Source organism: Manacus candei, unplaced genomic scaffold (genome assembly GCF_025592945.1).
Source record: "Manacus candei isolate 608988 ecotype Guabito, Panama unplaced genomic scaffold, ASM2559294v1 h1tg000018l, whole genome shotgun sequence".
NCBI classification, from domain to species: Eukaryota; Metazoa; Chordata; class Aves; order Passeriformes; family Pipridae; genus Manacus; species Manacus candei.
The window spans coordinates 16523275-16541207 of record NW_026138066.1 but is presented as its reverse complement, the minus strand read 5'-3'; the positions used below and the strand labels follow the sequence as shown (position 1 = coordinate 16541207).

At 44.2% G+C, this 17933-nt stretch overlaps 1 protein-coding gene across 5 annotated transcripts in view; it reads right to left on the bottom strand.

Moving 5' to 3' along the window:
- The window catches only part of IQSEC3 (IQ motif and Sec7 domain ArfGEF 3), a 100462-nt gene that overhangs the window by 38243 nt on the left and 44286 nt on the right, over window positions 1–17933 (bottom strand). For 4 of the 5 annotated variants that reach the window (XM_051784898.1, XM_051784901.1, XM_051784900.1 and 1 more), the window contains exon 3: window positions 89–377. In XM_051784898.1, coding sequence (XP_051640858.1) covers window positions 89–377 — 289 coding nt within the window. Of the gene's footprint in view, window positions 1–88; window positions 378–11834; window positions 12032–17933 lie in introns of all 5 variants that reach the window. The other variant, XM_051784902.1, reaches the window with a different exon arrangement.

Sequence of the window (17933 nt, the reverse complement as noted above, 5' to 3'; positions counted from 1 at the left end):
TTTGCTGAAAGACGTCCCACCACAGTGTGAATGCAGTCCCACCCGCCCCATCCCCTTCTCCCACAGCCTGAGGAGGAAGCCTTGGTACCTGTTTATTCTTTAGGTCAAGGGAGAGCTCATAATCGGAGGCAGCCGCATGGGAACACGAGGCCGCCCCTTTGCTGCGCTGCACTCTCACTGGGGAGCCCGTGTGGTGGAGGCTCGCCTTCTGCACCAGAGGGGAACACCCCGCTGCCTGCTCTTCGTGGAGCTCCGCATGCTGGGCTTTTAGCGTCAGGGTGTCGGACCTGCCTTCCTGGCCACTCTGTCTGCCGGCCTCCTTCGGATCCTCCGTTTCACACCCGGCTTTCTTGCTTGTGGAACCGCTGGGATCGTCACTGTGAAAGAAATGCAATGTTTTGCTTTTTTTATTTGTTTTTATTATATTTGATTTATGATGATGTTTATTATTCTTCACTATACTCATTCTCTGAGCTGCATTTTAAATGTCTGGGGAGCCTGGGCTGTGAGGGGTCTCTCTCAGTGATGGATCAGGACTGTGGGTTGATGCAGCCAAAGCTCTGATCCCTCCCTCCCTAAGAGGAGGCACCCTTGTATGAACCAGTCCTATGATTCCTGGAGCTGCCTGGCTGCCTCTGCTCCAGGTGCTGCAGCTGGAGGAGGTGGGGAACCAAGGCGGGTCTTATGGCCTATGGACAGCTCTCCTGCCCTCTGGAGCAGCTAGCAGCTGGCAATCACTCCTGTGCCCTTCCTGCCTATTGCAGCCTCTCTCTGCACATCTCAAGTCCCATCTGGCACTGAGCCAGGACCCCAAGGACCCTGTTTTCCCTTGGAGTTTCTAAGGGCATGTGGAAGATGGGCAGAGGAATGTTGCAGAGTTTCCAGAGGAACTCTTGGAGAGCTGAGAGTATAAAGAGCCAGCACTTAAGAGCCAGCCAGCACTTAAGCACTTAAGAGCCAGCCAGCCCTGAGATCCTGACTCTCTAAAGTATGTCTGCAATACAGGCATAACAGCCTGCAGAGCTTCCATGAAAGAAGCCTTCTCTTTATGACCCACAAATTGCTGTGCCACTGAGATCTTGTGGAGAAAGGAAAACACTCTTTTCTCCTGTCAGCCACAGCAGCAATTGTGTGAAACCAGGGCCTGACAACAGTGCACTCTAAGAGAGATGACATCTTGCTCCAGGCAGGATGGGATTAGCATATGTCTGATCCATTGAAGTGCTGAGGAAATCTATAGTTAACCCTTCTTGCCAAGTATATTCCAAAATCATCTGATTTCAAACAAGGGTTTGGTATTCTGGGAGGCTGTTTCAACCATTAGTGTGTTTGTTCATCATTACATTAGCCTCCTTCCAGTGGCTACAGAGGAATAATTTATGACTTCCAAGAGTGTGCAACCCTGCATGGACTCTGGCTTCCACTGCACCATGTCCATCAGACACATTGGTTTCCAAGGAATGACTATTTAGCTGAGAGCAACATCTAGTTTGGAAATAATTTCTACAGAACCAATGCATTTAATTCCACTGAAATCAAGGATATGTACTGCCTCCCATATTTAAACACCATTAAATTATTCAACTCACATCTGAATCATATTTATTTCTCTTGGATTTGCTCCACATACAACTAGTTCTGCTATTATCTATATAATAAATCATTTTATGATTGATGTTGATGTCAGAGCAAAAAGAGGAAAATCAGATATGATTTTCTGTAGTGCCCAAATTACCTAGAAGCATTTAAGTCTTATTTTCAAAAGTGGTGCAAGCACTCAAGAGTCCAAGTCTTCTAACTGTAAATAGACTCTGCCTCCTGAGCTTCAGCGTACTTCTGCACACTTACTAGTACTTTAGGAAGTATATTCTCTCCAGTGGCAGCTCTTCTGTTCAATAGATTTAACAATCAAATTTAGAAATATTCCCACATTTTCTAAGGGAGCTCCACATCTGATGAAGCAAAGACAGTACCACAACTTCAGAATTATGAAAGATGAAAGATTTCAAGGTAGAAAACTTCTTCTTTTATACAGATGCATGTAGTCACCAGTTAGATTTACAAAATATATTCCCAGAAGAAGCCAGTCTCTTACATAAATGCTATGTAACCAACTTTGTCAAAGCATATTAAAATGATGTCTTTGCATACTCATCAATCAGGAAATACCACCATTAAAATGAGGCATAAAACTATTCTTTTAGGTTGTACACCTTATAGAAGTTTTCACTATTCTATTCCTGATACTACACTTTTTTCTACACCTAAAGATACACTCCTAAAGTATGTACCCATTTTTAACTCCTTCTGTTCTACGTCCATCCACATTGCAGGAAACCTTTACAAAAGACTTTTCCCTTACAGCTCTCACTGCATGGGCAGCCCCTGTCCTATACATTCTCATTTTAACTAGCAGAGCAGCAATTTTTATCCTCAGCTCAAGGGGTGACCAGGTGACATAGATTTGATCACGTTTTCGTTGAAGTGCGTGCCGAAATCCTCACAAGTATTTCAGTGGGAACTGGACTGTGCCCTATAAAGCAATTTCTGTTAGACACATAAGCTCTGATTCAGCAAGACACACATCCCAGATTGCTCTGCTGAGTCAAGGCCTCAGTGCACAGTGTGCTACGCAGACCTTCTTCAGGGCAGATCAGGGCCCGAGGCAGTAGGCTAGAGAGCCAGTTGACTCCCCTTGGAGCATGAATGGTCTCTAAATGCCAGCACATATTCCCTTACATGATGGTCCTCTAAACGCTCACACATATGCTTAGCTTTGTTTTTCTGAGGACCTTTGCTGGCTGCTCATGGCAGAACATGAAGTGTGTGAGCAAGAGCTTGCAGCCTTCGGTCCCGTTGCCCTGTAAGGAGTACATTACCTCTGGTGGGCGCACACTATCTGTCTGGTTTTCTGTCACACACAGTTTAGAGCCTGAGTGTCACATTCACAGTGACAGCACATCCTGCATGCACTGCTAATACAGAAGTAAAACCAGTAGGGTTTGTAGTATCACAGAACAATCTAGGCTGGGAGGAAGGCTGGAGGTCTCTATTCCAACCGCCTGCTCAAAGCAGGGCCATTTTCAAAGACAGATGGGCCTTCTCCAGGCAACTCTTGAATATCTCCATACACAAAGATTCCTCAGGCTCTATGAAAAGCCTTGTCACTTAAAGCCTGACCAGTCTCACCTGGGTGTCCCACAAATATCCCCTGCATAGCTGCCCCTTTTCAGCCAAGCCCAGAGCCATCAATCCCTGCCCCAGCCACACTGTAGGAACACTGGTCTCCAGCCCTGCCACAGCTTTCCCCATTATGTGGCCACAAACCCACTTGATTTGGACCCTGAAGACTAAGTCCCCAACTTGACCTTGGATCTGCCTCATCACCATGGACCTACCCACTGATGACTGGGCTGTGTCTGATGCTGGGTACCCTCACCAGACCTGATTCTGACCTTGGCCAGTGGGGCAGAGGACATTGGACCAATCCAGAATGGCTGGAAACCCCCTTTAACCTCACTGGACATTTAGTTTATTCCTCCAGACACAGGAGGGCCCTAAGACTGCAAGCACTAAGTGCACACACTCAGTCACCGATGTGTAAGAAGCACCATCAGCCTCAGCACTACCCTCGCAGGGCATAACTGAAGCCCCTGCAGACACAGTGCTGGGATAAGGACACAAGCTCCTCACACGTACACATCAACCTTGCCTTCCTTCTCCGTGTGTGCTCTGAGCCCAGTGAATACACCCATACAGAATGGATTGTGCTTAAGCGTGGAATTTTCTGCGGGTCAAAATTCGGTCAGATCAAAATCAGATTCCACTGAAGCACTCAAAGGCATTTTTCAGCTAGATGTTTTTATGCTAAATATAAACTTTTTAACCCCATGCTGGTTTGGCTGTTGTACTGTTCAGAACACAATAGCAAACACTCTTGCTGAAGTGGGAATAGTTTCTACATGTTCTGTTGTGGAAAGAAAAGATAATAAAAAATGGCTGAACCAGTTTTACTTAGTGTGAAAAAATCTGGAAAAAATACCTACTTCACCTTTGGGCAAACCTGGGAAATTTCATTTTCAGCTGGTATACTTCAGTGACTTATAAGCAGTGGAAAAAATGAGTTTGCTTAGCAGTCTGAATGTTATCATTACAGCCCTATGGTTTCACTTACCACCTGTATTCCTCCCAGTTTTATTCCCATCTTGAACCTGTTTCTGAGGAAGTGTTTTGGGGAGGCTTTTTTTTTGTTGTCCAGTAGCAGCAACTGATGAAGCTCCCAATAAGAAATAAAATACACTGCTAAAGATCAAAAACGATGCTGCAGTTAAATACAGGCTAAAAACTTAACAATCCTGATTTTTTTCCCTCTGTCCTGAGTGACAGAGTTGATTTGCATCGGTAGAACACAGGTTTTGTTAAAAAATGAAGGCTCAGGAGATATTATAATCACAATAACCAAAAAAAAAAAAAAAAACAAACCCACCAACAGTAAGGAAAGTAAGTAGGGCAAGAATAGGCACTGTAACATGGAAGATCTCTGAGAAAAAAAATGTTATTAAGCAAATTACAGGGACCCACTTGTTTTCCCTTGGTAAGTAAACAATCAGCCTCCCTGGCTGTGAGATGAAGAAGGGGAATGGATCTATTGCACATTCTGTTTCTTGGATGAGAAAATTTGTCTAACCACTTGCAATAATTAAAAGTCCCATGCAGAGTCTAAGGTGTGAATCCCAAAGTCCCGGCCCAACTCCAACTAGGTTAATTTAGTTCTGTATCCCAGCATCACCCCTGCAGTTTCAACTGTAATCGGTGTTCTTTACTTGCTGTCCTAAGGTATCATATACCACCATTTTTCACAGCTTTTACAGATACTCTTGCATGATTAATTCAACAATTTTCTGCCAGTCATACAGTCAAGTAGGAAAGGTTTGTAATTTCTTTGAATTCTGTTTGATTGAAAGTTGTAATACTAATGTAAATCACTTGCAATCAGAATAAAAAAAAAAAGGTAAGACTAAAAAATCAGCTGTTCTCTTCTTCCTAGATGTTCCTATCTGACTTTTATGACCCGTAGCAACTAGCTTAGTCATTATTACAAATAGATTTCACCTGCTGTAAAAAAAATATCTCTCATGTTTCAGGTATCTCCTGTACTTTTGCACTGCTGACTTGTTCATGCCTGCTGCAGACAGCAACCAGGTTTGTTAACAAAATTGGTGACTACAGACAACCTGACTCGGGGCTTATATAAAATACTTTCACCAGTCTAGCATTTCAAAACAGGGATATCAGGGTTTTGAGCTGAATCCTAGTGTTTGTTTCAAGAAAGCGGGATGGTGAAAAAGCTCTCGCTGAGACAATTCAGCTGGTGCTCATAAATGTTTTTATTTAGCACAAGTAAATAAGACTTCTGATACTTAGCTTTTATGTGCAGGTTTCTCAGGAAGATTTTATGTAAGGATTAGAGTAAGGGAAGGATGTAGGGAGATGATAGAGGAGAAATGGTATTATGTAGACGATTTTTTATGACTCTCTCTTTTCTCCCTTCCTGCTACTTTGGAAATGTAAAGACCAAATCAGTGATACTAAATTATCAAGCCAGAGAAGCCCATATACCCATTCCTAGTAGTATCAGCTCCCTATGTCTGTACAGAGCTGTTGCATCACTGTCTGTCCTGGGAGAGATTTGACTACTTGTCATTTGCTAAAGCATGAGGATGGTGCCCTTCCTTGCATACTCCTCATCACCTCCTTGCTTCTAGAAATACATGTTTCCAGCTTGGCAAAGATCTGTACTTCTAACTGACAGCTGTGGAAATGAACCATGGTTATCTGCTGGATCTTGACTGCCAGGCTTAAACATTCCCATACTTGATGACTTGAGTAACAACATGCAGCCCCTTCCCCACAAATCTTTAATGACAATTTCAAGCTAGACCTACAGGCAGAAACACACAAGTTGGGTGCTCCAGACACTACATTCCATTGCACCACTGTCAAAAATCAGAATCAGTTCAAGTCTAAAACTAATTTTCAGAGCTCTCACAAAAGTGTTTACAGAGTAGCTGAGTGACTAAAGAGGACTCAAGGGCCAGAAGGGCTATTCTTCTCAGGGACAGTAATGTCAGTGCTGTAAGAAATTAAACCTGAGCTTTCTCACTGATCACTCCAGAGCTAAAGAGCTCCCGTATGATCGTGACACAAAACTCATCTCTTTGCTCCTCTCTCCTCCAAGAAGAAAAATTTTTTTCAGATAAATAAGAGCAATAACAGAGGAACAAAAAATGGCAATGGCACTTCTGGATTTGGTGAGTGGTTTGAGAAACCAGTCACCCAAGAAGAGGATGTTCAGATGCGCTGTTGCCAGGTATAATGGTTATGCAAAAAAGTCTAGCTAACTGTACGGAAGGCTGTGAGGTGTTACAAAAGTACTACAGAGGCGAAGACCACATTGCTGTTTCCCATGTATAACTTACCAAACACCTTCATCATGGTATTCAAGGTCAGTGAGCAGGATTGTGACCCGTAATAGAGGCAAAGACTACATGGCCTAGTTGTGAAAGACCACAAAAATTTATTAATACATTTCACAGAGCTCAGTATGAGGATCCGTTGGTTATTGTATATATACTGCTCTCAAATTGCCATAAGTGATTAATATTATGATGGCCTGAGAGTCATATGAGACTTCGAAGCTTCACAGATGTCAGAATAAAAAACCCTTACAAAGTGCCCTATAGAGAATTAGAAAAAGAGGTCACCAGCTAATGTCAGTAGAATGGAGTCCAGACCCCAAGTCTGCAAGAACCTATGCTCACTCTGTCTTTCCTGAGCTTAACTATTCAGGAAAAAAAATAAATCAACTGCTGACTTAGCAGGGTCCAAAGTGCCTTTTCAGTTTATACCATTTCAGTGTTCCCTGAGGACACCCATGACATATGGGTGAATGGGTTCATCAGAATTCAATGAAAAAAAATGGCTGAGACAGGCTTGGTAATATATTATGGGATCTTTTCAAGGTTCAGAGATTTCTGACGTGCAGGGTGTCTGAGTGCAAAAGAATTGCTTCTGATTTGCTTTTAAGTTCAGGTTTTAGGGTGACTTGAAGGCAATGCTCCCTGGGAGCATGCTGAAACTGATGGAAGGCAAAAGTCTCTCCTGCCAGAGAGGCAGGTAACTTGGAATTTGATCTTGGCAAATCATCCCCTGCCAGCCGAGCTGCGGCTTTCTCAGACAGTCTCCTCCAACAAAGACAAATATAGGAACAAGATTCTGATTTTGTCTACATTCACATAACACCTTGCAAAGCAGTGGCATCAAGCCATCTTCTCACACTAGTTTTACCCAAGAGGATTTAATGATAATTAGCTGAGCTCATTACCTATCTCAGAATATATAATCTGTTTCATAAAAAGGCCAGCGCGCACACCTGTAAAATAGATTTGACAGTAGGGTACAGTAAATACATTGGAAATCAATTAAATTTAACATCCTTTAGCACAGACTGAACCAGGCAACATCTTTTCAACATTGCTTAAAGTGGTTTTGGTGAGATGTACATTAAGCAGACAGATAATGTAATAATACTATCAAATGCCTCCTGTCCCACGGGGACCAACCTGCCAAAGTCAGGGCCTTCATTTCAGATTTAGTATTCAAACTTGATCCCCATGTGCTGTTGTAATTCCCACATTGTTGTGTTGCTGTGCCTTTTGGTACAGAACAGCACTATAGGAATTAAATTTTTCTGAAGCACCCCATACCCTCATGGCACAAAGATGATTGTCCAGGTGTCAGACTGGGCTGGCTGCTTGTTGAGGGCCTGGCTCTCCATGAGGGACTTCAGCCACCAGAGGATTAGGATCTCTCTTTTTCATGGGGAAAGACAGGCTCTTCCAGGGGGTAACTTGGAACAGCTAAGGCAGCTCTCACTAAATGAAAAGTGGTGTTCATGGTGCAAGGTTGGCTGTGCTGCGTGGTGTGGTTGTCATAGCTTTTTTCTTACAGTTCCTGTGTGTGTCTGGGTGACATCTCATAATGGTACTTTGGCCACCCCTCTGGCATATCCCTCTTTCCTCTTCCCTTCCTAGCCACAACTCCTGTTTCTCCAGCTGCAGGAGCACAGGGCTCAGCTTAGGAAGTAGAGCCCCTTTCTGAGCTGCCTGTCACATCTCGGGGCTTGACACCCCAGGCTGGTTCTGTGCTGTCTCTGCAGGTTAGACAAGGAGGTCCCACAGCCTGTCACTGCAGAGAGGGTTACCTGTGGCTGCTTCAAACTGGGCACCTGTGCTTATCACTGAGGTGTGAAAAGCACCAAGTGGATACTGAAGGCATGGGAGGCCCTGCTCTCAGGGTTTAATTACTTTTACTTTAACCCTGGACCTCTCTTGCCTCTCCAATGTTTGGTAAACACGACCTTTTAGAGAAGGAAAAAACAGATGGCATCCTACATTAGTGTAACTGCCCGCTCAGCACCCCGGGAAAGAGAAACTTGGCTTCTCAGCAGCAGTCTTTCTGCCACTTCAACTCAGATCTCTTGGCTCTTCGTCCCCGAGGCAGGTTTGAACATCACCAAATTCGCTGACAAAAGCCTGCCAGTGCAATCATGCAGAAGATAGAATTTCACTGCTAAAATGAGATGAATTCAGGGCTGGGAGGCAGCAGAGTCTCTATAAGGAAAGGAAATCTTGCATGTCCCCTCAGCCCATTGCTCTCCTAATTCAGCTGCCTATGAGCTGGGTGAGGGACACAGCTCTTGGCATTTATAAACCAAGGCAAGGCTTCTGTGGTCTTCTTTTTCCACCTGTTGTGATGGACCCTACATTGGACTGCACCTCTGGGTTCCCTCCTAAGGGATCAGGGTAATTGATTTCTGAAGGCAGTTGAGTGAGCCATTTCACAGGAAGATCTTTTTGTGACTCAGAAAAATTTTATTTCTATTCTCAAGTATCTTGGCTGTTTCATCTCTTGCAATCACTGCAGCCCAGTAGAAGGACACTGCTTGTGCCAAACCAAGCAGAAGGAAACCCAGTTCTCCTCAACAGAAAGAGTAACACAGCTTCAAATCACCATCCTGCTCAATACAGACAGTCCAAACGCCATTTACCAGCTTTAGGAAATCGGATATGATCCAGGTTTTAACTTTGCCACTGTGTTCAGATCTAGGGGTTTGTGTTGGCCTTTGGCTGAAGACCAAAATAGAAACAGCAAGGCTAGCATTCCTTCCTCCTCTTCCCAATCCAGTGACCACCCCCACAGCCTTACGCAGTAGGCACAAAGCTCTACTTTTCCAGGTTTTAACCTATTTTATCACTGCTGATTCGCTCACGCTCTGATCCACTTCATGTCACTTCTCTTCCCCTAGGCTTCATTCCTTTTTCCATCTTTCCTCACTCCCATTTGGAAAACAGAATGACTTAGCAGCTTACATATTTGGTCATGCAAGCTCATATTCCCCTATGGCACTTAAAATTCACTTACCTATGAGGAATGAAAATTATTCCCACCTTTATTCTCCATACTCAGACATGGGACTTTTGGAGCACGATCATTAAGTAAAACTGGAGTTTTCCTAGATGAAACCAATCCTACTGTGTGGTTGAGCAGTACTCTGGCTGTTGCTAAATGGCTTTATGCCAGTGGATTGCACCAAAGTCAGTGAAGGATCCAGCCCAATATGCTCTATTTTAAGGCAATCTAACATCCTTATCAGATCCAGTTGTGCTGTAACAGCACAGCAACACTTCTCACAACATCATTCTATGTCATCCAGTTTTGTGCATCTTGACCCACCACTCTCACATCGGTGTATTTATGAAACTACAGGCATCTGTTATATTTTGTCAGTCACCCTGAAAGACATGCAAAAGAGTACCAGCAGTGTGTACATAGGGTAGCCTATCCTTGTCTTCCCTCTTTCTCCAAAAGATGGAATGAAAGAGATTGCAGTCAACCTAGGCAATAATAACAGCATCATGACCTGTTCAGAGGAAAGCAGCAACATAATCAGTTTGGGGCATCACAAAGGTGACATACAGCTCTAATCACTACACAAATACAATTCCCAGTGGGATGATGGGACTATCTATGTGTTGATGAATCAAGGTGCCAGCCAGAGATGGTTAAAAATTACTAGAACACACTTCCAAGTGGCATGGCCAGAGTTGGGCTCTTCTGTCTCAAAAGAAAAATCTCACTGAACTCAGGTCCTGTTTATGCCTTGAACAAGCAAGGTGACAGTCCCAAAAATGTCCCAACTTTTTTACACCCACTCCCTCACCTATCTAGATGTTTTCAGAACCCAAACAGAGTGGCTTGAGCAGCTGTACAGTGTGCTCCACTTCAGCATCTCAGATTCTTCAGTTCTTCCTGAAACACATGAAAGCCTGCCAGGGCCACATGCAGAAGAAGAAATTCTAGTGCAGAGATGATTTTTCAAAAGGAGAGCTTATTGTATTTGAGAACAGAGCCTGTCCCATGGGGGTGGTCAGAAGAGGAGTGAGTTAGAGTTGCAGAGCACAAAAGAGACAAAAGGCCTTTGGATTGAGATCACACTACAAGAAAATGTGTAATAAAAGGCCACAGCCTCATTGCTGTCACTGCCAAAGAATGCTGGCATGAACAGGACTATTCCAGCCAAGGGACCTGCTCATTTATCTCCTGCTCATATGCTCTTGTTCCCTCCAGTTTCTTCTTTCATTTAAACTATTTTTTATCTTCCTGCTTTTCCTGCTCCTTCTCTCCTGTCATTCTTCTTTGTATAGCATGTTTGCCATTCATTTTTCTTACAGTAGCACTGTTACATTTGTTGGGATGAGTCTGTCTCCCTTTCTTTCTCATTGGCTCCTTTTTTTCATCTCTTTGCCCTATCTGTCTCTTCCTTACAAGCCATTAATAAGCCTGTGGACAGAGGGTCTACAAAAACCACCTGTCAAGTTCCACAGAACCACACCATAGTGTACAAAAGGTCTGGAATGGCTCAATTTTGGCGGTGGGTACGTCTTGACTGATGCAGATCAGGTCAGATGATATTAGTAGAGGATTAGGATGAATGGTGTGAGCTCCACCACAGTCCATCTGCTATTATTTTATCAACCGTCTGTGCCTGCTTTTCAGTGCTAGATACAGGAATATTTCCAAGGCTGGCATAGCCTCTTCTCTTGCATCTCTGTGGCATTAGCACACAGAAAACACAGGATACAGCAGGCATTTATATTGCATTCCCCCAGTACCAAAAAGTTGCCATGTTACAGGCAAGGAATTCTCCACAATATAGGGGAGAGAGAACATGAGGATCATCTGCAAGCCAAGAATGAATTGTCTGGTATTAATGCAACTAAGTGATTAACTGATCTCAACAACTGTTGAAAGTGGCTTCCACAACTGTAAGGTTGGCTATGATTGATCCTCTTTCACAGATATTACCATGGCCCAAGAAATAGCAAGCACTGTCACATGTGGGAGAAGAGTACTTGAATCCAAGTCCAAATTCCTCTAGGGCAGGACTCAGGCAAGCAACAGAAGCAACTGGGGAAAAGGAAGGACTGGAAGAACCTGTGGCTAGGCAATGGCTGTGTACAGCTTCAGGCTCTCAGAAAACATGTGTCTGATGGGCACCCTTGCAGTTTCAAAATAAGATACTTCAAATATGGATTTTTTTGGCCTCTCTCTCCTGGCATCTTCCACTTTCCTGAAGAAAGGTGTTGATGGGGCAAACAAAGAAACCAACATGACAGGGAGACTCCAGATTCCGCCAGAAATATTTTTTTTCCTGTTGAAGAGCCCATCTATTCCTTACTTTACTTCCCCACCCTCATGTTCTCCACACTTGCCTGAGAGTGGCTGCACCAGCTGTTGGAGAGGAGCTGAGAAATGTCTGTGTGGAAGATAGTGCCAAAATGTCCTGGTGGATCTCCTTTACGGGACTGAGACGCTGCATCTGAAACTGACCTCCTGTTTCTTTGGATGCTTCCAGAAAGAGCCATTCCTCCCAGGTCATAGTACCAGAAGAATTGCCAACTATACCTCCCTGCAAGAGATTCCCAAGGTTGTTGGTAACTATGATGTTAAGGATGTTCTCTAAAATATTTTTTGCTTATAATTCTAAGTGTTTCCATATTTGCCCTAAATCTACATTCACTAAACATCTTTGTGATTCTGGACCTAGGCTCCTGCAAAGCAATTAAAGTTGCTAGTCCTCACTGTACAAAACACCCATAAAAAGTAAGGAATCTACTCACTCCCTAGCTTAGGAAGAGTTCAAATCTGGGTCTAGACATTACTCCTCGCCCACGTCTTTGTGTCAGACTAAAATTCAAACTCTGAAAACTGTGAGCCGGGGGAATATTTATGTGAACTTTGCTGACCCATCCCTGCCTGTCTGCAGCATCCCTGCAACCTCCAATCGTACTCTCTGGAACAGGATTATTAAATCTACAGGGAGGGAAGAATAAGAAGTAGATGAGCTGTTAAGAAGCAGAAAAAAAAATCTTCTCTTCATGACTGTGACCTCAATAAGGAAAAGAAATGAGAAGCACAAACAGGATGTGCTAGCAAAGCAGAAATGTTGCTCAAACTTCTGTGTGTTTTCAAAACCAGTGGTGTGGAGGACTTTGGTAGGAACGCAAGAAGTCAGACTGAAGAGCTTTGTGGACTGTGATTTGTCCCCAGAGCACACAAGACACAGATCATGGGTGTGGAGGCTTGCTTTGCACTGGCATGTCCACAACCTGTTAAGATTGACCTGGAGTGTTCTCCATTAAGAATCAGAGAAGAACTCAGCCTCCATTGTCCACTAATTGTAGGAGCATCCACTTGACACTGCCAGCTGGGGGCCAATTAGGCAGAGTTGTTATGCTTTTTAAGTGGAAGCTTACAGATCTGAATTGATATAGACTAGAATCATCATCATGTTTCACACCTGAGACAGAGCCACTGAGTAGCTCTGAGATGAAAGGAAGCACTGACCTCCCAATTCTATATCCAACATCCTGCCAGTGATCCTAAGTCAGAAATGCTAATTTCCCATTTCATGAGCTGGATTTGCATTCTTTCTGTGAGGCAATCTTTTACAAGTTCAGACAAGATGTTGAGTAGCTCAGTTGTTTTACTGTAATGCTTAAAGAGTGATGGATACTGGTGGAAAACCATCATTCCCCACTGTTTATCAAGGTGCTTCAGTAGTGTCCAGAAGGAGAATTCACTTGGTGAGTGGTTCAGTTCTCAACAACTTCATGGGCTTCAGCCTTAAGGGACATCTCATTCACAACCCAAACAAAGTCTTGGGGATTTCTCAGGAGGATCTAACTGTTAGAGGACATAGAGTGATCCAAGGGCAAAGTGAGAGCTGTGCTGGGAGGAGAGATGCTCCTGGGCTACAGCAGTGGGGAGCCAAAGAAGGACATGATGTTGTGACTGTGCAGTGGATAATATTCATGGCTCTTTTGTGCCAATGCCTTCCAACATGACTTCATAGGACAAAGAACAAATGTATGTTCAATGGAAACAGAGTTCAGGTAAAGAAATGGGAAGAATCAGAGAGAGCAGATCTCCAGAGGTAAATGAAATCAGATTTTGGTCTTTAAACATGTGCTGCTTAAGGGGTAGCATACTCCTATGCAGCTCAGAGAGCTGGGAAGAAAGATGTTTGAAGGTTTGATTTGAAAGAACCATCCAAAATGTGCCCATCTACTTATCAGCCTCCCACATATACAAATGCAGCAACAAGCACAAAGGACCTCTTCCAGCAAGAACCTGTATTTTCATTTCAATACTTTGGTAAGTCACAAGTGAGGCAAGAAGGAATTTCACCAGAACTGCAAGGAAGGCTGGCTTGGAGATTTTGCTGATGGTTCACAGGTCTCCTTACCACTACCTGGTGCTGTGATGCCAGAAAGCAACCAACCTGCTACAAAGACTAATCCAGCAGGCACTTTAGAAATGAGTCCACAGCTGTCTGAAGTCTCAACTATATTGAGTTACAATTTCATTGGTCTGTAATCATGAAGTAAACACTTCACCAGTTGCACTAATCATGTTTTAATCCTGATCTAAGCAGCAGTTTCCCTACTCAAAAGTGTGGAAATATTACAGGAAAGTATGAACAGAGTTTGCCCAACTTTTCCATAGATATTTCAGACCCTAGCCCTTCTGCTCAGTACACCTTCAAGCCCTTCTAGAAGACTGCTCCCTCTTCCTGGAAGGATTCTGGTTCCTTTATCTTAAAAGCAGGTCAGGCCTCATCTGCACTTCTTATAGATAGTAAGGACTTTCCCACAAATGCAGTGGAACATCCTCCCTTCCCGAAGATTTATTCTGGGATTTGATCCTGCCCTTTACAGAAATGTACCCAGATCCCATCCAGTCTCCCTTGTGACACGATGCTTCACAAGCACTCCAGTGCTATCCCCATGTCCATTGCCGAAGTGGACCTACCCCATGCGCTTAAAGTTTTGTGTAGAACTTTTCCCATTGCTGGAGGAGAGGTGATTTTCTGATGATTTCCTATTCAGCACCACAGGGGAGCCAGAGGCAGGCTCCGAAAAGCCTGTGAAAGGCAACTGAATGAATATACTGTTCCCTCCAATTGTGACTCCATCATTTCCTCTCATTACTCTAATAGAAACAAATCTTTCTCATCTCAGTCCTATTACCTCACACAAAGGAAAATGGTATGTAATCCTGTTAGAGCTGGGCTGCTGCTGGACACATTTTAAGGTCATTGTTCTGGGATGCCAGTCTCTACTGTGTGAGACTGGGAGAGGTTGGAAATGCAATTACTAGGCTATTCAAATCCCCAGAATGAAACCCCACTGTTAACAGGCAGAAGCCATCAAGAAAAAGAGCAGTTGCTTTATGAAATTACAGGGTTTGGCTAAATCAGAGTCTGATCAGCACCTCAGTAAAGGAGCAGAGTTGGCTCCTACTGCCATCCATGGAGTTTCTTCCTGTCACTAAACCTGATCTTTGGCATACTCAATGGAAACCCAACCTGCAAGATGGCTTATGGTCATGAAGCCAGTAGTGTACAAGTCCATTGGAGACAATGGTGGTCCATATACAGGATTTATACTGCACTTTGAAATGGGAAAGCCCTTACAGTTCAGCAACAGGAATCTGCCTTCTGCTGCCATCACCTCATCTTGTACTTTGGCTCTGAGCTTCTTGGCAGAATCTGGGATCAAATCTATCTCTTAATATTCATGGCCTACAGCACCAGTCTTGCTAATTGCTGGTGCAACCCAGCTAAGCAGCCAGGTGGGAAATTTGCGTTGCTAAACTCATGGAGCTGTTACTTCCCCACAAGGAATTCACATGCTGCAGGAGAGAAGGGGGCTGGCTCTGCTTGTGGCAATCAGTGAAGCAAAGCAGAACAATATGAGTGGGAATAATCCCAATCACCTCATTGAGCTGGCTTCTGTTGAGTGGTTAGACACTGACATGTTCCTAATCATTCCCATCCATGTGAAGCCGAGGCATCTTTAGCTAGATTGGTAGCAAAGAAAGAGTCAGAAATCTTGCAGACAAACATTAGGGAAGACCACACAAGAACGACAGTGACCATCACAAACTACCAGCAGAGACAAATTTTTGTCCCAGATTGTTCCTGGCAGCCAACCTCCTACTGTCATTCCCTGCATTTCCTTCCTCTCCTGCCCCTCACTTGAGCTGCATGGCTGCTCTTGCTGGTCTCTCCTGCAGTCAGGCACTCACTCGTCTTACTGCTTTGATGTCCCTTTTTATCTTCACCTTGCCTGCTGTGCCACCCTCCTGCTGGCCATCTTCCCTCAGCCTCCCACAGGATTCCTGTCCCACAAGACGAGGCTGGGTTCCTACTGAAAGCAGGACCATTCTTGCAGGTCCCAGAAGGACGGGATGTGGGCTGAGGTAGAGGAGGAGAAAGCAGCCGATCACCGCTGGAGCCTCCAAGTCCCTTGAAGAGATGAGAGTCACTTCCCTGTTTATGCTCTTTATTAGTCCCTATTCTCTTTAATCGGCTTAGACTGATGAGCCGAGGCAGCGGCAGGGATCAGCCGGGCTGTTTAATTAAAGGATTGCAGCTCAGCCTTGCAGTTTGGGGGTTTGTGTAAATGAGCTGCAAGTACATTATTTAATCTGCTGCGCAGAGAGGAGTTGGGGCATTAATGAAGCAAACTCTAATTAAAACTAGATGGTTGATGGTTATTAGTGGCATCAGTTTTGACAGGATTTATCTCATTTAGGGAAACTATCATGGAAGGGGGAAAGAAAGAATAAACCCAAGCTGGTTTATCAAAATTCACCACAGCACCACTTGTGACTGGCTGTCCATTCAGTGGGACACAGAAAAGCTGCACAGGGAGCCCCTATGTACCAGGTTTTCCCATCAGGAGACCTGATGAGCTTATTTAGGGATATGCTTGGCTCACCCAGGAACTGATTGCCTATTCAGGCTGTCTGACCCACATATTTCAGTCTTGATTGACTTTTGTTCTGCCTTGGTTCCATGGGGAGCTTGTTCATGATGTGAGCAGGGTGGCAGGCTCTGTAAATAATCTGATGAGCTTCTCCAAGCAGCATAGTGAGCCATTTCAGAACACCACATGGACATCAGCTCCACAGTGATCCTGAGTTTTTCCCTCCCTGCCATTCTTTTGCCTTCCTCACTGCAGTGTATATGTAACTTCAGACATGAAAGAAGCCCATGGCTGACTGCAGGACGTGGCAGAGACTAGGAGATGTTTTCTGGCCAGCATAAAGCTGTCTGGTGAGTTTAACAGTGCTGCATGTGCTCTGCTTTTCTTCTGGCACAGTGTGGGAAGTAGTGATGCTCTTTTCTCCTGAGATGGTCAGGTAGGGAGATCACACATAAAAGCTGCTCTGTTTCAAAGAGCAAAAAATTCTGTGTCTGTTTTTCACTTTCAAATAGCCATGGTGGTTTCAACCTTTTTTATGTCTGCACAGTGTATTGTGTCACACACAAACAAATTCGGGACTGCTATTGGAGTCTGGAGGCATTAGAAATGGAGAGGACAGAAGAAAGTCCTGGGGAAAAAGTAAGGAAAGCATGAGGCCTGCAGAGTGGGACAAGTTACAAAAGGCATAAAATGGACAGGCATAGATCAGTAGGAGAAGCCCCTTAACTGGAAGCCCAGATGCAACAAGCAGTGGAGGTCATTGTCATTCATCCACACTTCAGAATTTCCTGGCTCAGACTCATCTTTGGATGCAACTTGCCAAATTTGTTAAATTACTGAAACAAATGGTTGCTTCTTCTTCAATTTACCTGTCAAATCCCAGCAGTAGGAGGGCAGACAAACTCAGGCTCAAGGGATGGGCAGGGCCTTTGAGAATCACCGGGATGAAAGGAAGGCCTGACCAAGAACTTGACAAAAACAATCCTAGAGCCAAAGACTGTAAGAATGTCAGCCTTGTAGAAAAAGAAAATACTAGAAACAAAGGGAACTGATCAGAAGTAAGATGGAGGCTGCAACAAGAATGGGGCAGGGTCAAGGACGAGTGTATGAAGATAGAACACCATGACAAAATTGAGGTTTGATTCAGACAAAATAGAACACTTAACCAAAACTATCTCACTCCAGAAATGCAAAGGAGAGGTTGCTGACCACAGAAATATCTGTAGTCTCCTCCTCTGCTGTCTCCTTCTCTTTCTTGCCAGCATCCCCCATCTGCCATGGAGGTGCACAGGTTGTCATGCAAACTTTACCAACGCTTGAGAGCCCTTAGCACAGACGTCATGGGGGTTACCCCTTCCATTTTCATACACAGATGGGCAGGAGGGGTTCTGCTTCTTTACCCTGTCTCCAAGCATGGTTGAACTCTACTTTCAAAGATAGACACCCACCCCCTCACCCCTGTTCTCTTCACAGTTGTCCAGCACTTATATTTTTTTCTTGGAAGGAAATCAGAAACTACAGTCTGCTCCAGTGAGC